Raw genomic sequence first — 22805 nt, 5'->3', positions numbered from 1 at the left:
CTGATTTATTTAGAATTCAAGGCACACTTAACCAGCATGGCTACCACAGCATTCTGCAGCGATATACTATTGCATCTGGTTTGGGCTTAGTGGGACTATCATTTGTTTTTCAACAGGACAATGACCCAAAACACACCTCCAGGCTGTGTAAGGGCTAGTTGACCAAGAAGGAAAGGGATGGAGTGCTGCAGATGACCTGGCATCCACAATCACCTGACCTCAACCCAATTGGGATGGTTTTGGATTAGTTGGACCGCAGAGTGAAGGAAAAGCAGCCAACAAGTGCTCAGCATATATGGGAACTCCTTCAAGACTGTTGGAAAAGCATTCCTCATGAAGTTGGTTGGGAGAATGCCAAGAGTGTGCAAATCTGTCATCAAGGCAAAGGGTGTCTACTTTGAATAATCTAAAATATATTTTGATTTGTTTAACACTTTATTGGTTACTACTTGATTCCCTATGTGATATTTCATTGTTTTGGTGTATTTACTATTATTCTACAATGTAGAAAATAGTAAAAATAAAGAAACCCTTGAATGAGTAGGTGTTCAAACTTTTGACTGGCACTATATATATATATATATATATATATATCTCCAAATTAAATCTAAAGGAAAGGGGAAAAATAAAGATAAATCGTGGTTGATTAGACATAGCCGGGTTGTTAATGGTAGCAGGTGGTATCCAAGCCCTCTGACATAGTTGGTGGGTGTCTAAGGCTCTCCCATGGAGGAGCTGACTGAGTCCTGGGGGGTAGCTGCTGCCTGCTGGGAGCTGTAGTCTTGCCCCTGGGGACCCACAGAAGAGTCATGCCCATGGGGGGCCTGCTGCATGGGGGGCTGCCCGGGGAAGTCTCTGGGGCCACTGTGAGGAGGGTATGGGGCCGCTCCTAGGGGCAGGTGCTGGGGTGGGATGGAGTGATCACGTGGTCCGTAGTGCATGTAGGGACGTGGAGGTCCCATGGGTCGGGCCATAGGGGGGCCGCCGCGAACACCTGGGGAGAGCGAGAGCAAACATGAGAAAGTGAAAAGCAATAATATAATATCCTAGTACAAAAATAACAATATCACTACTACGTTACTCTACACAACTGAAATAACAATAGCAAAGAAAGTCAACTTGAGGTTAAAAAATAAAACAAATGGGTCGCCGAATTCACCACCTACCGAATGGGGGAGGCACTGGTCCATAGTGAGGTGGAGGAGGGCCCCGGTGGTGTGGGGGGCCGTAGGCACCAGGAGGTGGAGGCCGCTGTCCGGGTGGCATCATGGGGCCAGGTGGGTGTCCATTAGGTGGTGGGGGTCCGGGAGGCATCATGCCTGGGTGTCCGTTGGCTGGTCGGTACATGGGAGGCATGAAGGGTGAGGGAGGAGGGATGTGGTGGGGCCCAGGGCCAGGAGGACGGTAGCAGAGTCCGGAGGGATGGCTGATAACTGGTCTGAGGGGGCCGGGGCCTGAGTCGGGGGGGGAGCTGATAGGAGAGACCAGGAGGGAGCCAGGGCCCCGAGGTCCTGAGTTCTGGAGGAACCACCAATAAACACCATTACAAACCTAGAAGTCTTAAAGAGGAGATGTAGGTTGGTGGTGCCTGTAGCCCTGTTGCTGGCACCACCCGTGAGCTCCTTTCAAAACAGTTTTGTTAGAACAAAACACAATCATGCACATGTCAGAAACAACTTCGATATCCCACAATAGTAAGGTAAGTTATGCAGTTCCCAACAACAAATCACACGACAAAGTTCCAATCACCGTGAATCACCGTGATTTCGGGAATCAGGACCTTTCCACAAAGCATTAACCTCAAAACACACAGCTTTTAACGATAACACAATTCACATCATGCAGTTGTGCTTTAGTTATGGCTTTGTAGAACAGTGTCACCACATTTCATTCAGTGGGGGTGGTGTTGTAATGTAAAGAACTGATAAGGCAAGTAACCACGCATGTGAAAATCCAGCCAGCAACATTCAAGTAACTGTTCAGTGTCTCCAGATTTCAATGAAATGACCGATAATTACAATATGAGTGAAATAGTTTTCCCTTCCCCAAAAAAATGTAATTAAGCATGTTAAATATACGCTTTTCTGTGTGGAATGGTGTGGGCGCATACCGGTAATAAAAAATATTGCGAGTAGACTGCTGATTGGCCAGCTCATCCATCCTCTGAGGAAATAGCACGCATTTTTTAAATGGTCGGTTTGAGATACAAATATGTTTCCCCCCCCCCCAATTTATACTTTGGCCACAAACATGAATATAGGATGAGTCAACATAATTTGGGTATGAGTTAATAGAATGATTTTCACTGGACAGTTACTGTTAAGTCTGACAAACCTTGCGAGGCCACAAGCCCACTGCCTGCCACTGATCCATGGCTGCGGTAAGCATGCTCACATATCCACATCCCTTCCACCGTGCCTCAGCCTCCTACATAATACTCACTGCCTCTGGGTTCTCTGTGGAGGCCTGGGCCTCAGCCTGTGACTGTGGTGGAGCGGTCTGCTTTAGAGCAAACACACCCACATGTTGAATGGAGTAACAGGGGGGGGGGGGAGAGATGCACGTAAGACTAAGGACTCGAGGTGCCTCAATGAAACTTTTCTTTGCTAGTTCCATTTTCCATTCCTGACTTTGTAACGTAATAAGGAAAGAAGTTGTGGACATTGTCACAAATTGACTGAAAACTCACCGAGCTGTCCAGACTGCTTGGAGAGGATGTCCGTGGTGCAATGGTGTCTAAAGGTGATGCAAAGAGCAGATTGATTAAAGGAAATACAGCTAGGATAGAGACATTCACACATGCCAACCCTGTCCAACTTTTTAGAGTACCAGACACTCACGGCAAAGTGGAGATCCAACTTGCGCGCCGAATTGAGGTTCTTTCGTCCCGCACGCTCATGCTGTTTGTGAGTCTGATCACAATTATAGAATTGTACCAAATCAAGTCTATAAAAGGTTGGAATACTTTCTTTGACAGCAATCTATTTATACATATGGTAAAAGTCACTAACAAGATCTAATGAGAAAGAACAAAGGCCTTTATTCTGGGATTTTTTAAGTTATTTGTTTCGGGTCAAAATCTGAAAAAACGAACTGCTGGCACTCTAGAGCCCACTGAATGTCCATCTTATGTTGGCTAACGTTAGCTTGAAACAATTAGTGTTCACCTTTCCACATGGAGTCGAAAAGGGATTTGTCCATGTGTTTAGGTACAGCTGACAGCCGGCAAACTCAGCATCACAACAAACAGGAGGGGCAGACACGGGTTAGCTACGTCCAATAATTATGTATTAATCTCCATGTCTGTTGACACAAACTCCGCACGTCTGTGTGTTGCAGCCCGAGAACCAGGATGTTAAATTTACAGGGCGACAGGGTAGCCTAGTGGTTAGAGCATTGGACTAGTAACCGGAAGGTTGTAAGTTCAAACTCCCGAGCTGACAAGGTACAAATCTGTCGCTCTGCCCCTGAACAGGCAGTTAACCCACTGTTCCTAGGCAGTCATTGAAAATAAGAATTTGTTCATAACCAACTTGCCTAGGTAAAAGGTTAAAAAAAACTGGATTTTTTAAATTGAATTAAATTTAAAAATATATTTTTTAAATCTGTCCCTAATAATTTCTGCCTACTTTTAACTCGGATCTCGAACCTGCATACATGGATCGAGAATTGCATAGTTGGTATGCAAAATGCATGCATGTTGGCAGGTCTGGATATTGGATCATAGGGAATAATACTGAATCAACCTTCACTGACAAATAAATAATCCCTACCAGGTCTGGCAGCCACTGGGTGTTTGTGGTCAGGGGGGTAACGACCGTGAGGGTCAGATGGAGGTCGTGGTCCTGTTGAACACAAAATACACGGTCATACATCATCCTACCAAGACTAATGTTAACACTGCCATATTCTCTGACCTCAGCTCTCCTGGGTGTCATTAGGCACCTGACTCTACACCACTGTGGTTCACGTTACTGCTTTATGCTACCAGCTATTTATAGCAGTGTCTGGTCTATTTGCAGTCTGAAGAAAATGTTTGGCCATATACTGGTAGGATTATTCCACAACTAGAACACTTGTGAATCAGTATTAATATCACATGGCTGAAGAACAACTGGATTGTACAGAGTTCCACAATGGATCACAATGGCCAAGGCTTCTGTAACCTGACTATCCCAAGGACATGCCCCTCACATATGACCTCCCAGCAGCTGAGCACCACCAAGACACCAACATAGTACAGAAAAAGCAGTAGGAATGCATGAGAAGGACGGTGAAAGATAGAGGCAAGGGGACATTCTGGACCGTCTGGACACGCAAACCCGGTTGAAAAAGATGGGTACGGCGGTAGGTATGGGGAGAAAAGATGGCAGTGAGAGAGAGGAAAGCATGTCACAAGAAAATCTAAATGTAAACAGGAAGTAATCAGAAGATAAGAAGAATAAGTGATCAGACGTGGAAACCAACTAGGTACAGGATGAGAGCAGTAGGAAGAAAAAGGAGACATGATTGAAACAGAACAGGGGATATAAAGGAAGGTGAAAAGATTAGAAGGGATTTAATTGGCTGAGGGACGGTACTGCTTGGCCAATCACCAGGGCCGAGGCTGTCCGGGGAAGGGTTCTGGAGACTCACCGTAGGGCTCGTTCCGTCTCCCCACAGGGGCAGAGGGGGGTCGCCCAGGACCCTCCATCATGAGAGGGGGGGACGGGGCACCTCCGCTCACGGGCGAGGGCCCGTACGAGTCACCTGTTTAAACCAAACCAATTAACATCATTTAAAATGATGAACACCCAACCAACAGCACACAGCCAAATATTGTGGTCAGTCTCTCCACATTGGTCCAGCTTCAAGGAATAGGCGTCAAATCAACAACACAACTCCACATATTTCCGATGGTAAAGCTCCAACAGCAGATGGGTTATCCAATAGTCAAAAACAAAGTACAAGAACTCATCTGAAACGCAATCACAGCTATTATCCAACCAACAATAGAATAGAGCCAAACCAACGGGGACTCAAAGAACACAGGGGTCTGTTCAGGAAAGTGCAACATGACAGAATATTCAGATATAAACATATGATGTAGAGCATGTATCCATCTCTGTCCTCAAGAATAGAGAGTCATTTCAGATCCATCTGCAAAACGCAATGAGCTCCAAAAGTATTGGGACAGTGACACATTTTGGGTTGTTTTGGCTCTGTACTCCAGAACTTTGGATTTGAAATGATACAATGATAGCGGTGTTTGAATACCCAAACGAACATACTGTATACTACATACTATTAGTTCATCTTAGTATAGTGTAAACAAACAGTATCTTCCAGTTGAGTGTATTAACGCTTCACCTGTCTACCGGAAGTAGATGCTGTTGCTATGCAACTTCATGCTAGCATAACAAATTACTAGCTAGACATGTTAAAGACGTCATTAACAATGTGCATTGAGAACACACAACAACTATACCACTTAGCTATGCTAAGAATGACGTGAACAATCAAGTCAATACACATTGGGTAGTTAGTTAGATAGCGTATAGTTTATATACTGGCAAGTTTGATGTATTAGTAGCTAACATACCGGTACATTCAAGCAACTGCTGTAATAGCACTGTGACAACTGCTGATGTAAAAAGGGCTTTATAAATAAATGAGATTTAATGACATGTTATGCAGTTCGTAAGGCTAGCGTAGCTAACAACTTGTCAGCAAACATGTAACGTAACTTATTTGAAAAGTCATTACATTGCTCAACATTTGAATGAATTTGTATCCGCTGTCGGACTATGGCTGCGTATTTTCCGCTATTTTCTTCAAATCTTATGTTGTGAAGCCACGGCCATTTTATGAAGAATTGCATTATGGGCCCTAAAAACACAGAAAGAGTGTCCACTCGCCAAAATACGAAGTATACAAGTAATGTAGTACGACATCAGGGAAGCTTTGGCATACTAACTACAGTATATCCATACTATGACCATACTACATACTAAATTTATGTCACAAATAGTACAGTTAGTATGAGTATTCAAACACGGCTAATGACTGAGGTGCAGACTATCAGCTTTACTTTGAGGGTATTTTTATCCATAATCAGTTGAACAGTTTAGAAATTACAGCAATTGTTGTACATAATCCTCCCACTTTATGGGACAAAAAGTATTGAGACAAATACACTTGTGTATTAAAGCAGTAAAGTTAAGTGTTTGGTCCCATATTCATTGCACGCAATGACTACAAATATGTTGGATGCATTTTCTGTTTGTTTTGGTTGCGTTTGAGATTATTTTGTGCCCAATAGAAACAAATGGTAAATAATGTGTCATTTGAGTAAATTTCATTGTAAATAAGAATATAATATGTTTCTAAAAACACTTCTAAATGAATGTGGATGCTACTATGATTACGTAAAATGCTGAATGAATAGTGAATAAGAAAGTTGGGCATAAATATCATACCACCTCAAATGCTAACCTCCCCTGTTATTGACATGGTGAGAGGTTAGCATGTCTATGTCTCTAACGTTTGCATTCATTATTCATTCAGGACTATCCGTAACCATGGTAGCTATCCGTAACCACATTAATGAATGTGTTTAGAAACATTCTATTAAATATTACAATAAAAATGACACAATACATGATTTACCATTAATTTCTATTGGGCACAAAATAATTTGAAACATCCAAAATAAACAGCAAATGCATCCAACAACTTTGAAGAGTCAAAACCTTGATGTAGTCATTGTGTGCCAGAAATATGGGACCAAATAATAAAAACTTTTGACTACTTTAATAAACTTAAGTTAATTTATCCCAATACCTTTGGTCTCCTAAAATGGTGCTGTAATTTCTAAACGGTTCACCCAATATGGATGAAAATACCCTCAAATGAACGCTGACAGTCTGCACTTTAACATCGTAGTCAAGTATAATTTCAAATCCAAAGTGCTGGAGTACAGAGCCAAAACAACAACATTGCTACTGTCCCAACACTTTTGGAGCGCACTGCACATTCAACAATTTGCCTTACTGAATGCACCCCAGATGTGCCAGTCGCCAGCACCTAATAACATTGGGAACTCTGTGGGGATTTGTTCTTACCTCGTCGGAGAGGCATGGGAGCCATCCCAGGGGTGGGTTTGAATAGAGGCCTACGGAGCTCATTCAGCTTGCTGGACATCTCCGTCAGTCTAAGGTGAAAGAGAGAAAGAAATCTAGACTGGTGTCGCTAACCCCATTGGTATTGCCCAACTGAGTTTGCTGTAGTACTCACTTGATACGGAGGTTGGTTGATTCCTTTTTCTCGTCCAACAGAGCTCGCTCTGCGGCGCGTGCAATTACCTGGAGAGATGGAAGAGGTATTTAAAATGTCATGTTTGGGACTAAATTTACCTTATGAAATATTGGTCAAACAGCAGACTTTTATTTTATTTCATTTAAAAAATAAAAATAAATGTAATGTCCTTGTCGTTCTACATGTGTGCAATCAGTGGGGGTTGAGAAATGAGTAGGAGACACATTAACGTTGTAACAAGTAAGTTGTACATACCCAGTTCTCATGGGATTTCTGCTCCTGCTCAATGATCTGGGCTTTGTAGGACTTTTCAGTCTGTTTCAGCTCATCCTGGATCTCCTTGATACGCTGCCTGCACACCTTGACCTCCTCCTCGGCCTCCAGGGCCTTGCCGTCCACCTCAGTCAGCCTATCCTCGTTGTTGCGACGCTCAAACTCCTCCTTGGTTAGCTTCCTGTGAGGCGACGAACACAAATCAAATGAAGTTTTACTTAAAGTGCATTCAATAATCTCAATATACTTCACAGAAAAACAATAAAATATGTTTTGAAGAAGGCACATTGAGGAAGAAGGCACATTGAGGAAAAAGTCATTGTTCTTTTTACATGCTGTGGTACCGCTAAGAACAAACCCTACAATGGTATTAATGCATGAACTGAACAGCGTCTAATTCTACTTACTGCTGCAAGGCGTTCTCCTTCTGCTGGTACATCTCTGTGATGATCTCGTTCTTCTGCTGCAGGGTCTTGTACTGGTTCTCCAGGTGGTTCTTATCACTTTTCACCAACAAGATGGCATGCTCCAGCTTCTGGTATTGTTCTGTGGTGATAAGTTGATCGTGTTGAGAGAGAGAAAAGGGAGTGATGCATATCAAATTCTAGCTGCTGGGATATAGTGCTTGACATACCTTCCAGCTCTTTCCTGGCTTTCTCTTCATTCAGCAGCTTGGTCATGAAGCGATCGCGCTCTTCCTCCACAACAGACAGAGTGGTCTGGACCTGTAGAAAGTATTGTATGCCAAGAGTTAGTAAGAGTTGACTCACTTAGTTCTGAATATCATTATTTTGGCTTTCAGATACACAAAAATGTGGGTTTGTTCAAGAAAGGATTCCGTCTTACCCGAGTGACATCCATCATTTGCTTAATGCGGTTTCGGATGACGGTCTGCTTGTCTGAAACAGACCAAACATGACTCTAAATCCAGTTTACCCAGATACACACTGGGGGCTAGCAGATGCCGCCATATAGGCCTAATTTTGCGTTCAGTCTTAACTGCGTCAGGAAGATCAATTCTGATCTTTTTCCACTAATTGGTCTTTTGACCAATCACATCAGATATTTTCAAATCAGCTCTTTTTCAGAGCTGATCTGATTGGTCAAAAGATTGGGCTACCTGTCTAAACAAAGCCTTAGTGGGACAACACTTACATATTTGGCATGTTAATTAGCAAGTTATCAAGTCATTTATGACAAGGTGTCAGGTAAATTACCGTTAGCGGCTTCCCCGTTAGCCACGACGCCTCCTTTCAGGTCGTCGCAGGCTTCGAGGTCTCCCAGGAGGTCAGACAAAACCTGCCAGAGAGGGAGAGAACCACCAATTAATTATACTCTACACTTCTCCCCTTGGATCAGTCAACAACAAAAAACTTCTGGACAACAACTTTAGAACAAATACAAAATCGTAACGTTAGATTTTTTATTTTTTTATAATTTCAAAAAACTCACCTCAACGTTGTGGTCCTTCTGAGCAAGGGAGTCCTCCAGGTCTTTCTGGGACTTCTGGTAGACTTTGATCTGCTCGCTCAACTCCCTGTGCTTCTCCTCCCACGAATTGGCAGCGTGGTGCAGCTGGAAGGAGGATATTAGGTCATAAGAACGTTGCTATGCAGGCCCCGCATGGCCAAAGACTGCTGCACCATATGTCACGAGGCTTAAAGTGTGAATCGTTGTTCCATGTTGGTACTCACCGAGATGTTCTCCTCTCTCAGGGTGGCGATATCCTTCTCCAGAACATGGTGCTGGACATTCCGTGCATCTTCACGGAGCTTGGCTTCTTCCATCAGAATGGTAGCCTGCAGAATCAAAAATGTGTGCTCTATACTGTGCTATATATTAAAAACGGCCATATGCCATTTATATTTGAGTGGTGCAATGTTGATGTTTACATCTTTGATATGTACCTTTGAGAGAGCCTCCTGAGTCTTCTTTCTGCTCCGCTTCAACTTCTCAATAGTTTTGTCCATTTCTGACATCTATAGGTAAAGATAATGAGCATAATGACTACTATGTTTCTCTGTGCTCCCCAACAAGTTGTTCTATTTAGGCGATTAGCTGGCTAGTAGTAGCAGACTATGTGGTCTGACAAAATCACAATATTACTAGTTCTTCAAACTAGATAGAGGCATAATTTTAAGACTGTTGAATACCATCTATTAGATGTATTGTCAGGTAGAGATACTTCGAAGGAACAACGTTGATCAATTGGTTGTTAAAAAACCCAGACGAAAACCCCGCACGACATTTCGGCTTATCGCTCAGCATGACTCACCATATCTTGATGTTTCGCCGCCTTTGTCCGCTCTTCGTCAAAGGATCTGGCGAGCAAGTTCTTTTCCTCGTCCAGGCACTCATTTTGTCTCTCCATCTCTTGCACAAGATTCTGGATAGATATTGAAAGAAAAGGGTGAGACAAACACATTTAAAAAACTATGTAAAACAAAAAAACAAACAAGTAAACAATAGTCAGCCTGACAATGACGTGTGATCATGAGAATATTTTCCAGAGGCTCACTTTTAATTCTTGGATCTTTTCCAGAGATGAGGTGGCAGATTTCTCAGACAGATTTTTCTTTTCTTTGAGTTCTTCACCCTGAGGGGAACCCAGTAGAAATATATGATCAAAACATTGTTATGTCTCTTAATTCACATTGAACCCAAAGTCTGGATCTTGGTCAGTGAAAAGTCTCAGCAACATACCTGTTGTTGCAGTTCAGCAACCTTTAGGAGTATCTCCTCCTTCTCTTGTTCAAATGTTTTCATCCTGTCTGCCATCTCTTTTTCAGTAGCTAATCAAAAATATATATGTTAAGAGTACGAAATGAGACGTGTAAGACATGTAGGCATATATGAATGAGGATTCACTATGCACCATTAATTGCAAAAAAATAAGTAGATGAACCTACTTAGATAGGACTTCCTTTTGACCTGTGAGATGGAAAAGGAAATAGGTCAATACATTGAGGCAAAGTCTCTTCAATAGCAGCATGCCCAACTCGATTGCATAGAATTACATAAAACAATAAAAACAAAAATGATGAAATGTACGGTGTCCAATCAAAAATGCTTATTTTGACCAATGGTCCAAACCTATATCATAATCCATTCAAATGTTATTGGAGTTTTTACCCTTGTTGGATGTCAAGATTAAGGTGACTAAATCAATGGAGGCCAGAAAGAAAAAAAAGTGGTCAAAAATCTGGAAAGGGCGCTGTAGGCTGGATGCTGTGTGAGAATTAAGACTAACTGACAGGCTCGTCACTGAACTCGTCATTTTTCTTCTCTAATAAAACAATATAAAGGTAAGATAGATAGATGTTGAGACATGACATGTAGTATTTTTTTTATTTTACTGTACGCTTTTCATATTACTGGCTACTCCTGTTATTTTTCGAAGATTTCTCTGAAAAACAAGCGTCTCTCTGAAATGTCAATGGAGCACTGAGCGTACTCCAAGCTTTTTACATTTCATTCAGCTTGTGCCAAGTTAATTTTGCGACCTGCAGAAACTACGTTGCAGGAGATGTAAAAATCCATGTAAAGTCCTCAAGTCAATGGGAGAGGCGGCACTGCTCTGCCAACAGAGCTTGGTACTTATTATCAGATGTATTAGTTCACAAAATCCAAGATAATGTTATGTTAGAGAAAAAACCCCACTGAATGATTCAGAACATGAAGAATCACTTGTGTCTCGGACACCATATGAAAGTCTGAAAGCAGTGACCGAGCAAAAATGACTTACAGATAGAACACTCCTCCAAAAGAGGAAGAGGAAGCCGATGAACCCGGCACCTGCAGTGGCCAGCACGGGTTCCCAGGACACGCCGTAAAAGTCTGGACCTGGCTTCCATTCCTCTGGCAGGCAGGTGACCATCTGGGGAGAGACACAGGCCCAATCACACAGCGTTCCTTGCTACAGCTCATATTTCAGGTCTAGCAAATAAGTTGGGCAATAGTTGGGCTGAGATGAAGGACAGAGGAAAATAATTTTACTAAACCATCAGGCATTACTGTGTTGTTCAAACTGAGCACCTTCTCAGTCAATGCCAACAGACACTTCTTCAGATCAAATCAAAGTGGGTTCTGAAATAGACCTAGCCTGTAACCCAGTTGTTGATCAAAATCAATAAAGAGGGTAAACCTGCCTTAAGCTTATCTAATCAAAAGGGGATTGACTTGGGGCCCTGCCACTGTCCAACCAGAGACCTTTGCACTATGAACGTGGCATACAGGCCCAACACAGACCATACATCTCAGTCGCTCAGTGAAAATCTTGGATTAGATCAAACAAGCTAAATTAAAACACCACATTGTGGAGTGGATCTAACAAACTAAGGACAATTTGGATTTAGAGTGCATTATGTGCCCTTTCACCCTGTTAAAGGCGGGCAATAAACAAACAACTACTTAACATAAGGTCTAGCATATAATTAATTATAAACTGGGTGGTTAGAGCCCTGAATGTTGATTGGCTGAAAGCCTTGGTATATCAGACCATATACCATGGGTATGACAAAACCTTTATTTTTACTGCTCTAATTATGTTGGTAACCAGTTTATAATAGCAATAAGGTACCTCTCGTTTTTTTGTGGTATACTGCCAAAATACCACGGCTAAGGGCTGTATCCAGGCACTCCACTTTGCATTGTACATAAGAACAGCCCTTAGTCATGGTATGGCCATATACCACACCCCCCTCGGGCCTTATTGCTTAATTGTAAAAGGGAATAGGTCAAAGCAACAAAGCAAAATTCAACCTCTCAGGGAAACCCCTCGATCCGAGCCATACATTTACATGAATAATGGTTACTGCTAAAGTCTGGTAAGTGGCCAATTTTTTTTTATGAAGAAGAGGACAGTCAACTTTCACTTTGATAACATTGAAACAAACGAGCAATCAAGTGATCCCTTCTAGGCTGAAACTATTGGAGAAATTTTATATGTATTGGACGACAACTAAACCATTACACAAGACTTTGAAGCTGCCAACAAAATTGAGTTGCAATTTAGTTATAGCAAGCCATCCATTTGGTAGACTAAGACTTGGCTAGCTGAAATAGTTATAGCCTCCATAAATGCGCAGTGTCAACACTAACATTAGCCAACTACTTACATATTGAAGTTCCGTTAGAAATGAGGCGTAGAAGACGGAGAGTTGATCAGATTCTGGCATCATGGGCAAAGGGGTTGTTACTTCCGAATCCATTGCTACTGAAAGTAGTACTGTTTGATAGCTGAGCTACCTAGCTAGGCTAATATGCAATGCAACTGGCTTGCGGAAATCCGAAATTCCTCGTTTCACAAACCTATCAACGTAGAATACTTGAGGCTCCTTCATCGTGGTTGTCTTTGACGACACCGAAGATGACAAGCTGTGCCCATCTAGCTTGGTGAACTAATAGGCTTACTAGCTAACGTTAGCTTGCTGACTGATTCGCCAACAACCTGTCTACTAGTAACGCGTAGATAGCTAGCTATGCATTTAGCTTCCTTTTAGAGATTTGAACGCGATTACTTTCCACGACAAATGCACAAGTAGAAAGAAGGCTTGCACTACGAGCGGCGTTGTAATGTATGCCCTACACAATACCAATAAACCGACAGTGGTGGTCACTGAACTTCAGCCTAGACTTCCCTAGAACACGTCAGCCAAAAAAAGAAGGAAGATCAATAAACCTGGGATATATTCATTCGGTCGATTCTGTTGCAAAATCCCAGTTTCATTACCTACTTTACTGTCTTTGGCAAAACGTTTCTTAAAGGAAACCGTAATAAACGAGGCGGGACCTACTGAATTTGTCCAATAGAAACTCGTTTTAGTTGCAAAATTGTTTTAAATAAAGATTACAGCAGGAAGCAAAGTTTTTCTTACGTTCAGATAGAAAAACGCTCTGTAGAACAAATATACCTCAGACATGTTGAATAAGGAATTATTTCTGCTCGATTAATGGATTTCTATCTGCAACGTTCGAGAACGTTTTGCAACTGAACGTGGCCCTGCAGAACCTTTGACCTAATGACATCACAATCGAGCGTCAAACATTCAAGTGGGAAAAATATTGCTCTGTGCAAAACTAATGTTTAAAATAATAATAAAATAAAGCTAAAAAAAACAAAACATTTGAAAACTATGCATTGTCGCAGCAATAATTAGGCGAGATAAAATGCATATGCATACCAGGGTTTCCGTTAGGCTAAAAGCTGGCTTACCGGCTATGAAATAAATAGAAAAGTTGAGAAATAAAATTGGCGCCTGGCCAATTGTCTGGGGAAAGAAAAGAAACAATCCCATTATGAAATAATGCTTTTTAGCTATTCATTGATGGAAACCAGTCGATGGAAATACATTTGACTGGTCATGCTTATCGGTCTATAGGTTAATTTGCATAATGTGTAGGCACAGAATATTCGTTATGCATCTCATCACACACATACAGAGTCCTTGAGCAGATAACCTGTCAGACAGCGGGAGAGCACCAGCATCTCAAACAGCAACGGAAGACAGGCTTCATCAGTGCATCACATACCACTTTGCAATGAGCTGGAGGAAGTAGGCTATGCATTTTGAAAACATATACTTAAATTGTTTGAAACCTGAACATTTTAAGACTTGAGATACGTCTTACCTTGCTTCAAAAGTAGCCTATTAGATCTCTATAAATTTCTAACAGATATTTTAATCTCTGTTGCATGAAACTGCTTGCATGTGCGGTGCCCTTTTGACAATGGTGTTTTCCCTCTAACTGCATTTTGGAACAAACACTTGCCCTTATGTTTAGAAATAATCGTTTATCAACATTTTTAGCGAAACGTTCTTATCTATAGCATCACGCATTGCTTTTGAATTTTTATTTTATTTTTACGCCTAGGCCTACTGGTTGACTGAATTTTGGATCCACCTTCCCAGAAGTGTCCAAGAGTCCATTTGGAATAGACTATTTCTTTCTCGAATAGCTGACCAATAGTAGAAATGTTCATCTATTCTATCAGTATAGTATTTTTTTAGGCTAGTGATTTTGCTGTTCGTTACTCGTAAATGTATGTTTTGCTAATGGAAACCCTGATGCATACCACACTTGAGGCCTAAGCATTCAATTCTGACAGTCTGAAAAGTTAGTCAATTAATAGGAAGACAAACTCATTCATAGAAGTACATGAAGTAACTTACCATAACAGCATATATTCCAAGGTACTCATAAACCACGGTGACTAGACTACCAGAGAAAATTAACACCGATACGATTGATGAACTACTCTGCTCCTCTTCCTGGAAATCAGAAACAGGGGGCGACTCCAAAGAGCCTGGCAATAAAGGACAAGCAAATTAGGTTAATGTCTGCACAGTTTATCCCTCACAGCAATCTCAAAAGTAGAAGAAGTTGAAAGAGCGCATACCTGAGGAAGGGTGCTCCATGTCAACAAGTCCCATGTCCAAGGTATTTTCCAAAATAGCTTGAGGGCCCCTCTGGATTTCTTCTGGTTGATTGTCTTGGTTTCTGTTAAAATGCCCCACATCCTCCTCAAGACCCATATCCAGATCTGGTCTGTTGTGGCCTTCATGGTCAGGCTTCTCCTCAGGTACTTTAGTCTCTTCACCCGTCACCGTGAGGTTGTCCTCGTTTATGTCCCCCCCAGAGTGCAGGAACGTCTTTTCTTCCTCTGCATCAGACACGTCCCCATCTTCTCAAATATTTATAGCGGTTCAAACAGTTAGATTGCAATGCATGAAAATGTACTAACTGGCATTGTCAGGGTGTGGTTTTGTGCTATGTCAACAGACTATTTACTTTGTGATACTTCATAGGCATTTCCTAAAGATGGAATCCGCAATAGGGGGAAACAGCGCCACTGGCCACCCCACGACCGTTGTTATTGTTGCCGAGCTGAGGACTATCGTACAGCATGGTAAAAAAAATTGCAGTACATATTTTGCTCTATCGGGCATACAATGAAGTCAGAGAGAAAAATAAAGTGTTTGTTGTTTGCATTAACTTTGTTGTTGTAATATCGCAAATGGACATGCTGTTTCACCATTATGGATTCCAGCTTTAAATACAGCTTCTCATGCAAACCCAATCGCCAGGCATTATTATCATCATGTCATTTGCAACATGACATTTTCCAAATAAATTAATTTAAAAGGTTTTAATCCTCCCATAATCTGACATTAACTGAAGTAAATAAGCAATCTTACCGGTGTCAGGGTGTAGTTGACTGCCCTCTGCCAAGGGAGCACTGTCGCTGGTCATTGAGTACTTCTGATGCAGGGTGAACGCCAACTCTTGGAAGTTGTCCAAGATGGTGGCTTCCACATCAAGCTCGCCAGTCTCCTGCTGTACGTCAGCATTCTCCCGGGCATCCAGCATCCTCTCAATCTCATCCAGGATTGGGGTCTCAGAGGCCTCCAAAATGGCCTCCAGCACCTTTTCAATGTCCTCACTGGTGTTTGTCTGTGACATCAGGGCAGCATTCAGCTCCTGCTCCAGGTCAGAGAACAAGAACTCCACCCTGAAGAGGTTCTGAAGACCCAGAATCTTCTGGAAGAGCTTCATATCCTGTTCCTTGAAGTGGTTGCGCAGTAGCGTCAGCCTCAACACATTATCACTGTATTCTGGCTCTTGGCCTGAAAGGGGATCCGGAACTTTGTCTTCAAGTGAGGGTGTATGTGTTTGATCCAAGCCTGCGCTTTCTGAATCTTCTATGTCATGCTCCTCAGGTTCTATGTCAATAGCCTCCTCAATTTGGACAACATCCAACTCATCACTAGATACCTCAGTTTCTGTAGCATTATTGGATTGCTCTGACCCAAATTCCAATCTACTTTCTTTGTCCTTATCAGTGTGCTCAGTTTTGGATGAAGACAATGCTGCATTTTCATCCTCTAGCAATTCTTCTTCAATCTCCAAGTTCTCTGGGTCTATCAAATCCTCATTGTCTACAGGGAGTTCTTCATGCCTCTCTTTAACCATTGTGTTTTTAGTTGGATCTGGGACGTTAGGTCCTCTAAATCGTCTGAAAAGCTCTGTACCACCCGGTTTCAATTTATTCTCTACTTGTGAGAAATCTCTTGACTCTTTTTGTATAGGGAGTTCAATAGCTTGTTTCTGCTCTGATATGTTAGTTTTACTATCAAAGTCTGAGAGCAGTTCTGTCTGTGAGACGTGTTTAGGGACTGGGCTTTCATTTACTGTAAGATTCTCTGCTAAAGCCTCCTCAGTATGTTCAAAAGGAATCACCTCATCAGCAGGCGGTACTGAAGGTTCAATGTCACCTTCTTCAGGTTCAATGTCACCTTCTTCAGGTTCAATGTCACCTTCTTCAGGTTCATCCTCCAACTGCAAAGTCTGGGAATCCACATTAGGCATTTTGACAGCCTCAAGGAAATCAGAGTCTATAGGTTCCTCAAATATGTCCTCGTGTGGCTGTTCTGTTACTTCTGGCTCCTGCTGTGGTTCGTTGGCTAGCAGCTGTATATTCTCCTTGGGTTCTTTTTGTATGGGGAGTTCTTCAACAGCTTGCGTCTGTTCTGAGTCGATAGTATTACTATCAAAGTCTGAGAGCTTTTCTGTCTGTGAGACGTGTTTAGGGACTGGGCTTTCATTTACGGTAAGATTCTCTGCTATAGCCTCCTCAGTATGTTCAAAAGGAATCGCCTCATCAGCAAGTGGTATTGAAGGTTCAATGTCACCTTCTTCAGGTTCATCCTCCAACTGCAAAGTCTGGGAATCCACATTAGGCATTTTGACAGCCTCAAGGAAATCAGAGTCTATAGGTTCCTCAAAGATGACCTCATGTGGCTGTTCTGATACCTCTGGCTCCTGCTTTGGGTCGTTGGCTAGCAGCTGTATATTCTCCTTGGGTTCTTCAATTTTGGGAGGCTCCTCTGGTGCAATCTCACCTTCGTCGTCATCGTCGTCGTCCTCTTCCTCTGAACCTGTAACATGAGCTGTTCTTTCCCCACCACTGACAATGTTAAAAACTGTATCACCTAATGAAGACCATAGGTTCTTGTCCTTGGAGTCCTGTTTTTCAGCTGTCTCTGGTGGACTCTCTTCCTCATCTGTCTGATCAGATTCAAAATGGCCTGGATCTTTATCCTCTGGAAACTCCTCTAAAACCTCTTCTAAAACCTTATCAATGTCTTCGTGTTCTAAATTAGAATGCTCTTCAGAAAAAGCCAGCAATGGAGTTTCCCTAAGATGATAATCACTTTTGTCATCCTGCTGATATTCAAACTCTTCACTTCCCTCGTCCTCCTCGTCATATGGAGTCACCTTCCTAGTTTCCTCGTCATCGGAGGTGACAGCATCAAAAGTTGTTCCAAGTGTAGTTTTCAACCGAGGGACAGGTCTGCCTTCTGAAAAACCATCTGGCGCATTCTCCAACTCAGGATCATCTTTGGATAGAGGTTCTGAAAGGCTTTCTTTAGTCTCACCTTGCTCTGGTTCAACAACACTGTCCGGCACAGAGTCCTCGGTCGTCAGCTGATATTTCTGAAGGTCATCTTTGATCCTCTCAGCTGTGGGCTCAACTACTGTGTTAGATTCAACTCCTTTTGCGTCAAGAGTTTCAATTTCAGGCTGAGGTAGAGAGGACTCTAAAGGATCAAAATGGCCTGGATCTTTATCCTCTGGAAACTCCTCTAAAACCTCTTCTAAAACCTTATCAATGTCCTCAGGAACATCACTATCAATCTCATTGTTTTCTAACAGAGTCACTTCAGGTGGAGGCCCATCCACTTCCACTGTGGTGCTCTCTGCACTTCTGTTTCGGTCTAAAGTCTCTGTGGTTCCTTGTACAGACTTGTCTTGGTCCGTTAACAATAAGGAGGAGACTAACAGTGACTCAATGTCATAACTGTCAAACTTATCGTGTCCGGTGTCAAAACAAACAAAGTCGGTTTCCTGAAAAGAAAAAATAACCTTGTTTGAGTCATACTACCATTTCAGAAAGTACAGGCATTTCAGATCATTTCTTAATAATGCATTGGAAATAAAAGAAATACAAGTTATTTTCTTACCTGAGCAGGAATCTCCAATTCTTTTTCAGTGTATATGTGATTGATTGCGAGTTGGTCCTTATGGAAGTAACCAAAGCGGCTACCAACCTAATTGTAAGAAATGGAAACAAAACAAAGAATGAAACAATGTTAACATTGCAGTCTAGAATGTTTTGTTATCACATGATTAAATATTAACTCATACTTACAGTTCCCGCCCATATATCTGTCCTTCTGCCTGAGAGTTTATAGTAGACATATACCGTCTCTCCTTTTTTAAAAGACAGGAACCGACAGTCTGGTCCAGTGAAATCACTTGATGCTTTACCCCGGCACAGGAGCACTGTGGAGAGGAAGGATTCACAGATCAGTTGTTGTGGGAATGTCACCCACACCAAACATCTCATCCAATGACCCAGCCATGGACCGTCTTTGGGCGTCCACCTTTAGTGCCCCATGTGTAAATACACATCCCTAAGGTAAACCTTGCTTAATCTAATCTGTTTACACTTTACAGTGAGTAGCAAGGGTTCAATGAAACAGCTATTGTTTTTGATAAGGCAAATGCAAAAAGTCAAGAACTTGCAGGCAGAGGGGGTTAATGACGTGTTTTTTATGTCAACAATAGCTAAGCCTATACACCATCTTGCAATTGAGCTAGTCACAGTGAAATTGGCTATTTGCTTCCTAAAAGCCAACACATAATTAAACGGTCCCTAAAGATGATCATACTAAAGTAAAAATGGCTTTATAAGTACATTTGATTGACTTAGGGAGCTAGTTGATTACAATAACTTAGCCTACCATACACACAACATAGATGTGTTCGCTAACCAAGGACACTGCCAGCTATGTTGTGTAGTCCACACTGGTGAACATTGCCCATGAAGCACTGGGGCCTTCGGTGGCTTTGATTTCAATAAAATATGTAGGCCGAAAGCTTGTTTACATGGTACAAGCTACTACAGAAAACAGAGTTGAGGTAACGTTAACTAGCTCCAGAATTAGGCAACTAGCCAGCAGTAGCCAACCCAGGATTCGGCTACAACCAAACAAGCCAGGTTTCTAGCTATATTTAGTAATAATACGTTACTCGTCTCGTGCTGATAAGAATACTAATGACAGTACTTTTATCTAGGTTAGCCGAGTTCATCCCTTTGAAATGGCAACAGGTCAAAGATAACGCCGGTTTATTAGCTAGCTAGCTGCTACGTTACACTGGAATGAGGTGGGGAGAGTGCATTTAACGATCGATGGAAGCATCATTCCTGAAAGTTCGCGTGAGCTAAACGCCAAGTACTTACTACTGCATTCTTCGTCAGCACATCGTTTGAAGTCGGAGAATCTCCTTTCGGTGGCGGCATTGGATATGAAATTAATAATAAATAAAAGTAAAATGTATACATGAGATACATTTACAGCCATGTCGTCAGTTGGGCTATCTGGTTCTGCTCGAGCATGAGCAGATGAAGCCGACACGTCAGCAAATCCAAGGCTGGTGCAACTTGCAGGATGTTGATCGTCGAGTCAAATATCAAAATATGGGCGGACAATGACAAATATTAAAGAGCAAGGCCATAGAACCAGAATATAATCTTCCTTTGAATCGCATACGTTCTGATTCGGGTTTAGTACGTCTTTGTTGGATACACCTCAAACATTCAAAGCCCAGCACATTAAAGCCTGCTTGTGGTCGCAATTTCCTTTTCCCCATTCAATTTGCCAATCTGACTACAGCAGATGTATTATGACACCTCAAAAGATGTGTGTGGTGTACACGTGCATTGTTTTTCCAGGGGTACCCTAACAAACAAAACAAATAAAGAGAGAATATGATACTGAATCTCTCGCAGCCTCATGGTGGTTAGGCTATCCTTTCTGCATGGCTACCTTTCTGTATGAGAGCGTGGTGCATTCCGGTTCTCAAAATAGTAGGTCCAGGGTAGCCCGGCAGGGCTCCCATTTGGTGGTGGTGGTGGTGTGTGTGTGTGTGTGTGTCTTTCTGCCTATTCTTACAGCCCATAAAAGTGACGTTGGCTAACTGGGCTGCTCCATTCAACATTCAGAGTAAATATCTCCCCTAGGTATTGACATTATTGTTTTAAAATGGATCTCTATTTCACTCCCATAAATAATATATTTTCCAGCACTATTTGAGGCCTACTTGCCTTCACGATTCCAGTGATGTGAGGCACTGAACCTACCAATGATTTGCTAGTATATTCTCACTTGGTTATATTACCTACTCACTTCGACCAATAGGTGCGTTAAAGTGCATAACATTTTACTTTGTATTTGATTAAACAACAGTAACATACAAAACAATAGAACAGCCAGAGTGATTACAATTCAACAAAAAGTAACAAATACATCTGAGACATTTTGCTTTGCATACGTTTCAATACAAAACTAATGTTTATGTGTATAAAAATGTTTCCTAATAAGAGATTGACATACTGACATTCAACTATAGAATCTGTGTAGTGAAATGTCCAAACTTGGATATTTCAATGGTTGTATGCATTTTGTTACCAAGATATAGCGTCACATCGGTCCAGAAACCCTCATCATGCAAAAAAACACAAAATAAGTGTTAAATAGATTCAGTTTCTAGTTCAAAAACTGCATTCCCTGGTAACATCAGGTGTGTATATATTTAGAAACCAAGTTATTACAGGGGTTTGAATCCATGGAAAATCTTAAAGGAGATCACCTTTACTTTGTTGGTCACCATAAATTTGTGAGGAGTGAGCCAAGCACGGTGCCAGTTCACATCAAACGATGAAGCCCAACAAAATATGGCAGAAGGAATAGATTTCCTGTAGAAAATATCCCTTAGTAATCGATTGTTGAATTTCTAATCTGGTAAACCTATGCCATTCACCTGGATATCACTTACAATCGGAAATATCCCACAATATGCATTATTCTGTAGTAAAGACTTTATCGCCTCTAGGTATAGCTTTTATAACGGTGTCATATTCCTTGCTTGAAACCTCAGTTGTATCTTTCTATAAACTATACAGATTCCCACTGATACTAATTGGCGTACTAGAACAATGTTGTTTGAGAACCAATTACGGTAAAATAACATCTTGTTTCCATGTAATATATAATTATTATTCCATATAAAACATTTGAAGTGAAAAGTTGTTTATACAGCAAAGCCCAGCACATTAAAGCCTGCTTGTGAAAAGATGCCAATTTCACAGGAAGTTTACCCACAATATAAGGACATTGTAGTAAAAAAAAAGTCGCAATCCGAGTTTCTGAAAAACTAAAATGCGGTACAATATTATATATATTTTTTTTTAGTAAGTACCTTTTTAACCCAGTTGACTTTCGTTATTTAGTTAAAGAGAATGAAGTCTAAGACATATTAGACCACCGTCAAACCCTGTTGGTGATAACATCTCTTTTTATTTTGGCTTGTTTTTCCATATGAAGTTGTACAATAGCCTGAGGTACAGCAAGTGGATTTTGTAATGTCAATAGATAGTCCCTCAGTCTTGGCTAATAACCTTGCTTTAGAGGCAGTTAGTTCTCCCTTTATTTATAGCCACCTTTAAAGGTTTCACGTAAAAATTGTGCTGTTTCTTCATAGGTTTTGGAAAATTCAGAGGGTAATCCAACAGGGCCTGGATACTTTTTTTTTTATGGGGCAATCCCATATTGGATGTCCATAATGGACAAATCTTGACAGCAAGTCCGATTGAATTCTTCATTAACAGTTGACCTTCTCTTTAGAACCAAAGAGTTTAGTCACTGAAATGTATCTAAGGAGTAAAGAATCTCATAAAACATAGTGGTAAAGTCTGATATCAACTCTCTATCCTCAGAGGTTACCCCATTAATCTTATCTTTCCGAAGTGTTCCGGGTTCCCTTCTCTTTTCCAAATAAAAAAGCATCTGTTAATTTCGCATTTTTCAAGCCATTGTTTTCTTAACCTTATGAAGGCTCTTAGCCTTTTCCTTATATAATTTGTGTAGTTGGCTCTGTAAATCGTTAAATTTAGCCTTAAAATCAAGATGCTCAATCTCCGTGATATTAGCAATTTTCTTAGAGCTCAGTTACCTCACATCTTAAAGCAAGCTGCTTCCCTTAAGTAATACAGGCTGAGCAGATTTTAAATTTCAGCTGTTCCCAATATTTCCCATATAGCGAGCAATAGTAATTGCGTCTTTTTGTTGGCACTAACACCACCATGGTTCGTTGAACAAAGCCTATGCGGG

The 22805-nt window shown here is 41.5% G+C and overlaps 1 protein-coding gene across 5 annotated transcripts; it reads right to left on the bottom strand.

Annotated features, from left to right (window-relative positions):
- Positions 1–472: 472 nt before the first annotated feature.
- Positions 473–20472, bottom strand: LOC139414990 (transport and Golgi organization protein 1 homolog). Of its 5 annotated transcripts, none has more exons than XM_071162680.1 (27): positions 19877–20472; positions 18782–18915; positions 18594–18680; positions 15768–18477; positions 14969–15253; positions 14742–14875; positions 11315–11446; positions 10479–10500; positions 10273–10361; positions 10088–10165; positions 9845–9955; positions 9477–9548; positions 9264–9368; positions 9022–9144; positions 8787–8868; positions 8416–8468; positions 8204–8294; positions 7977–8115; positions 7552–7750; positions 7276–7343; positions 7104–7192; positions 4636–4749; positions 3774–3845; positions 2690–2736; positions 2443–2502; positions 1167–1518; positions 473–994 (listed from the first exon to the last, which is right to left on the bottom strand). In XM_071162680.1, exons 1-27 carry the CDS (start codon positions 19995–19997, stop codon positions 714–716), a joined length of 5850 nt encoding a protein of 1949 aa, XP_071018781.1. In that variant the 5' UTR covers positions 19998–20472; the 3' UTR covers positions 473–713. The 5 variants fall into 5 exon arrangements, with proteins under 5 accessions (XP_071018781.1, XP_071018782.1, XP_071018783.1 ...); XM_071162681.1 differs by having other exon boundaries at positions 2443–2499; XM_071162682.1 differs by lacking the exon at positions 2443–2502.
- Between the last annotated feature and the right edge of the window lie 2333 nt (positions 20473–22805).

Source organism: Oncorhynchus clarkii, chromosome 8 (assembly GCF_045791955.1).
Source record: "Oncorhynchus clarkii lewisi isolate Uvic-CL-2024 chromosome 8, UVic_Ocla_1.0, whole genome shotgun sequence".
NCBI lineage: Eukaryota > Metazoa > Chordata > Actinopteri > Salmoniformes > Salmonidae > Oncorhynchus > Oncorhynchus clarkii.
This window is presented reverse-complemented; position numbering and strand designations above follow the sequence as displayed.

Excerpts from the sequence above, each read along its gene's own strand:
- LOC139414990 (XM_071162680.1), bottom strand. The coding sequence starts at position 19,997 with ATGGCTGTAAATGTATCTCATGTATACATTTTACTTTTATTTATTATT. Across the intron at positions 15,254-15,767 it reads TCAACTACACCCTGACACCG|ATGGGGACGTGTCTGATGCA; the intron begins GTAAGATTGCTT and ends ATATTTGAGAAG. Across the intron at positions 8,469-8,786 it reads TAACGGGGAAGCCGCTAACG|ACAAGCAGACCGTCATCCGA; the intron begins GTAATTTACCTG and ends GGTCTGTTTCAG.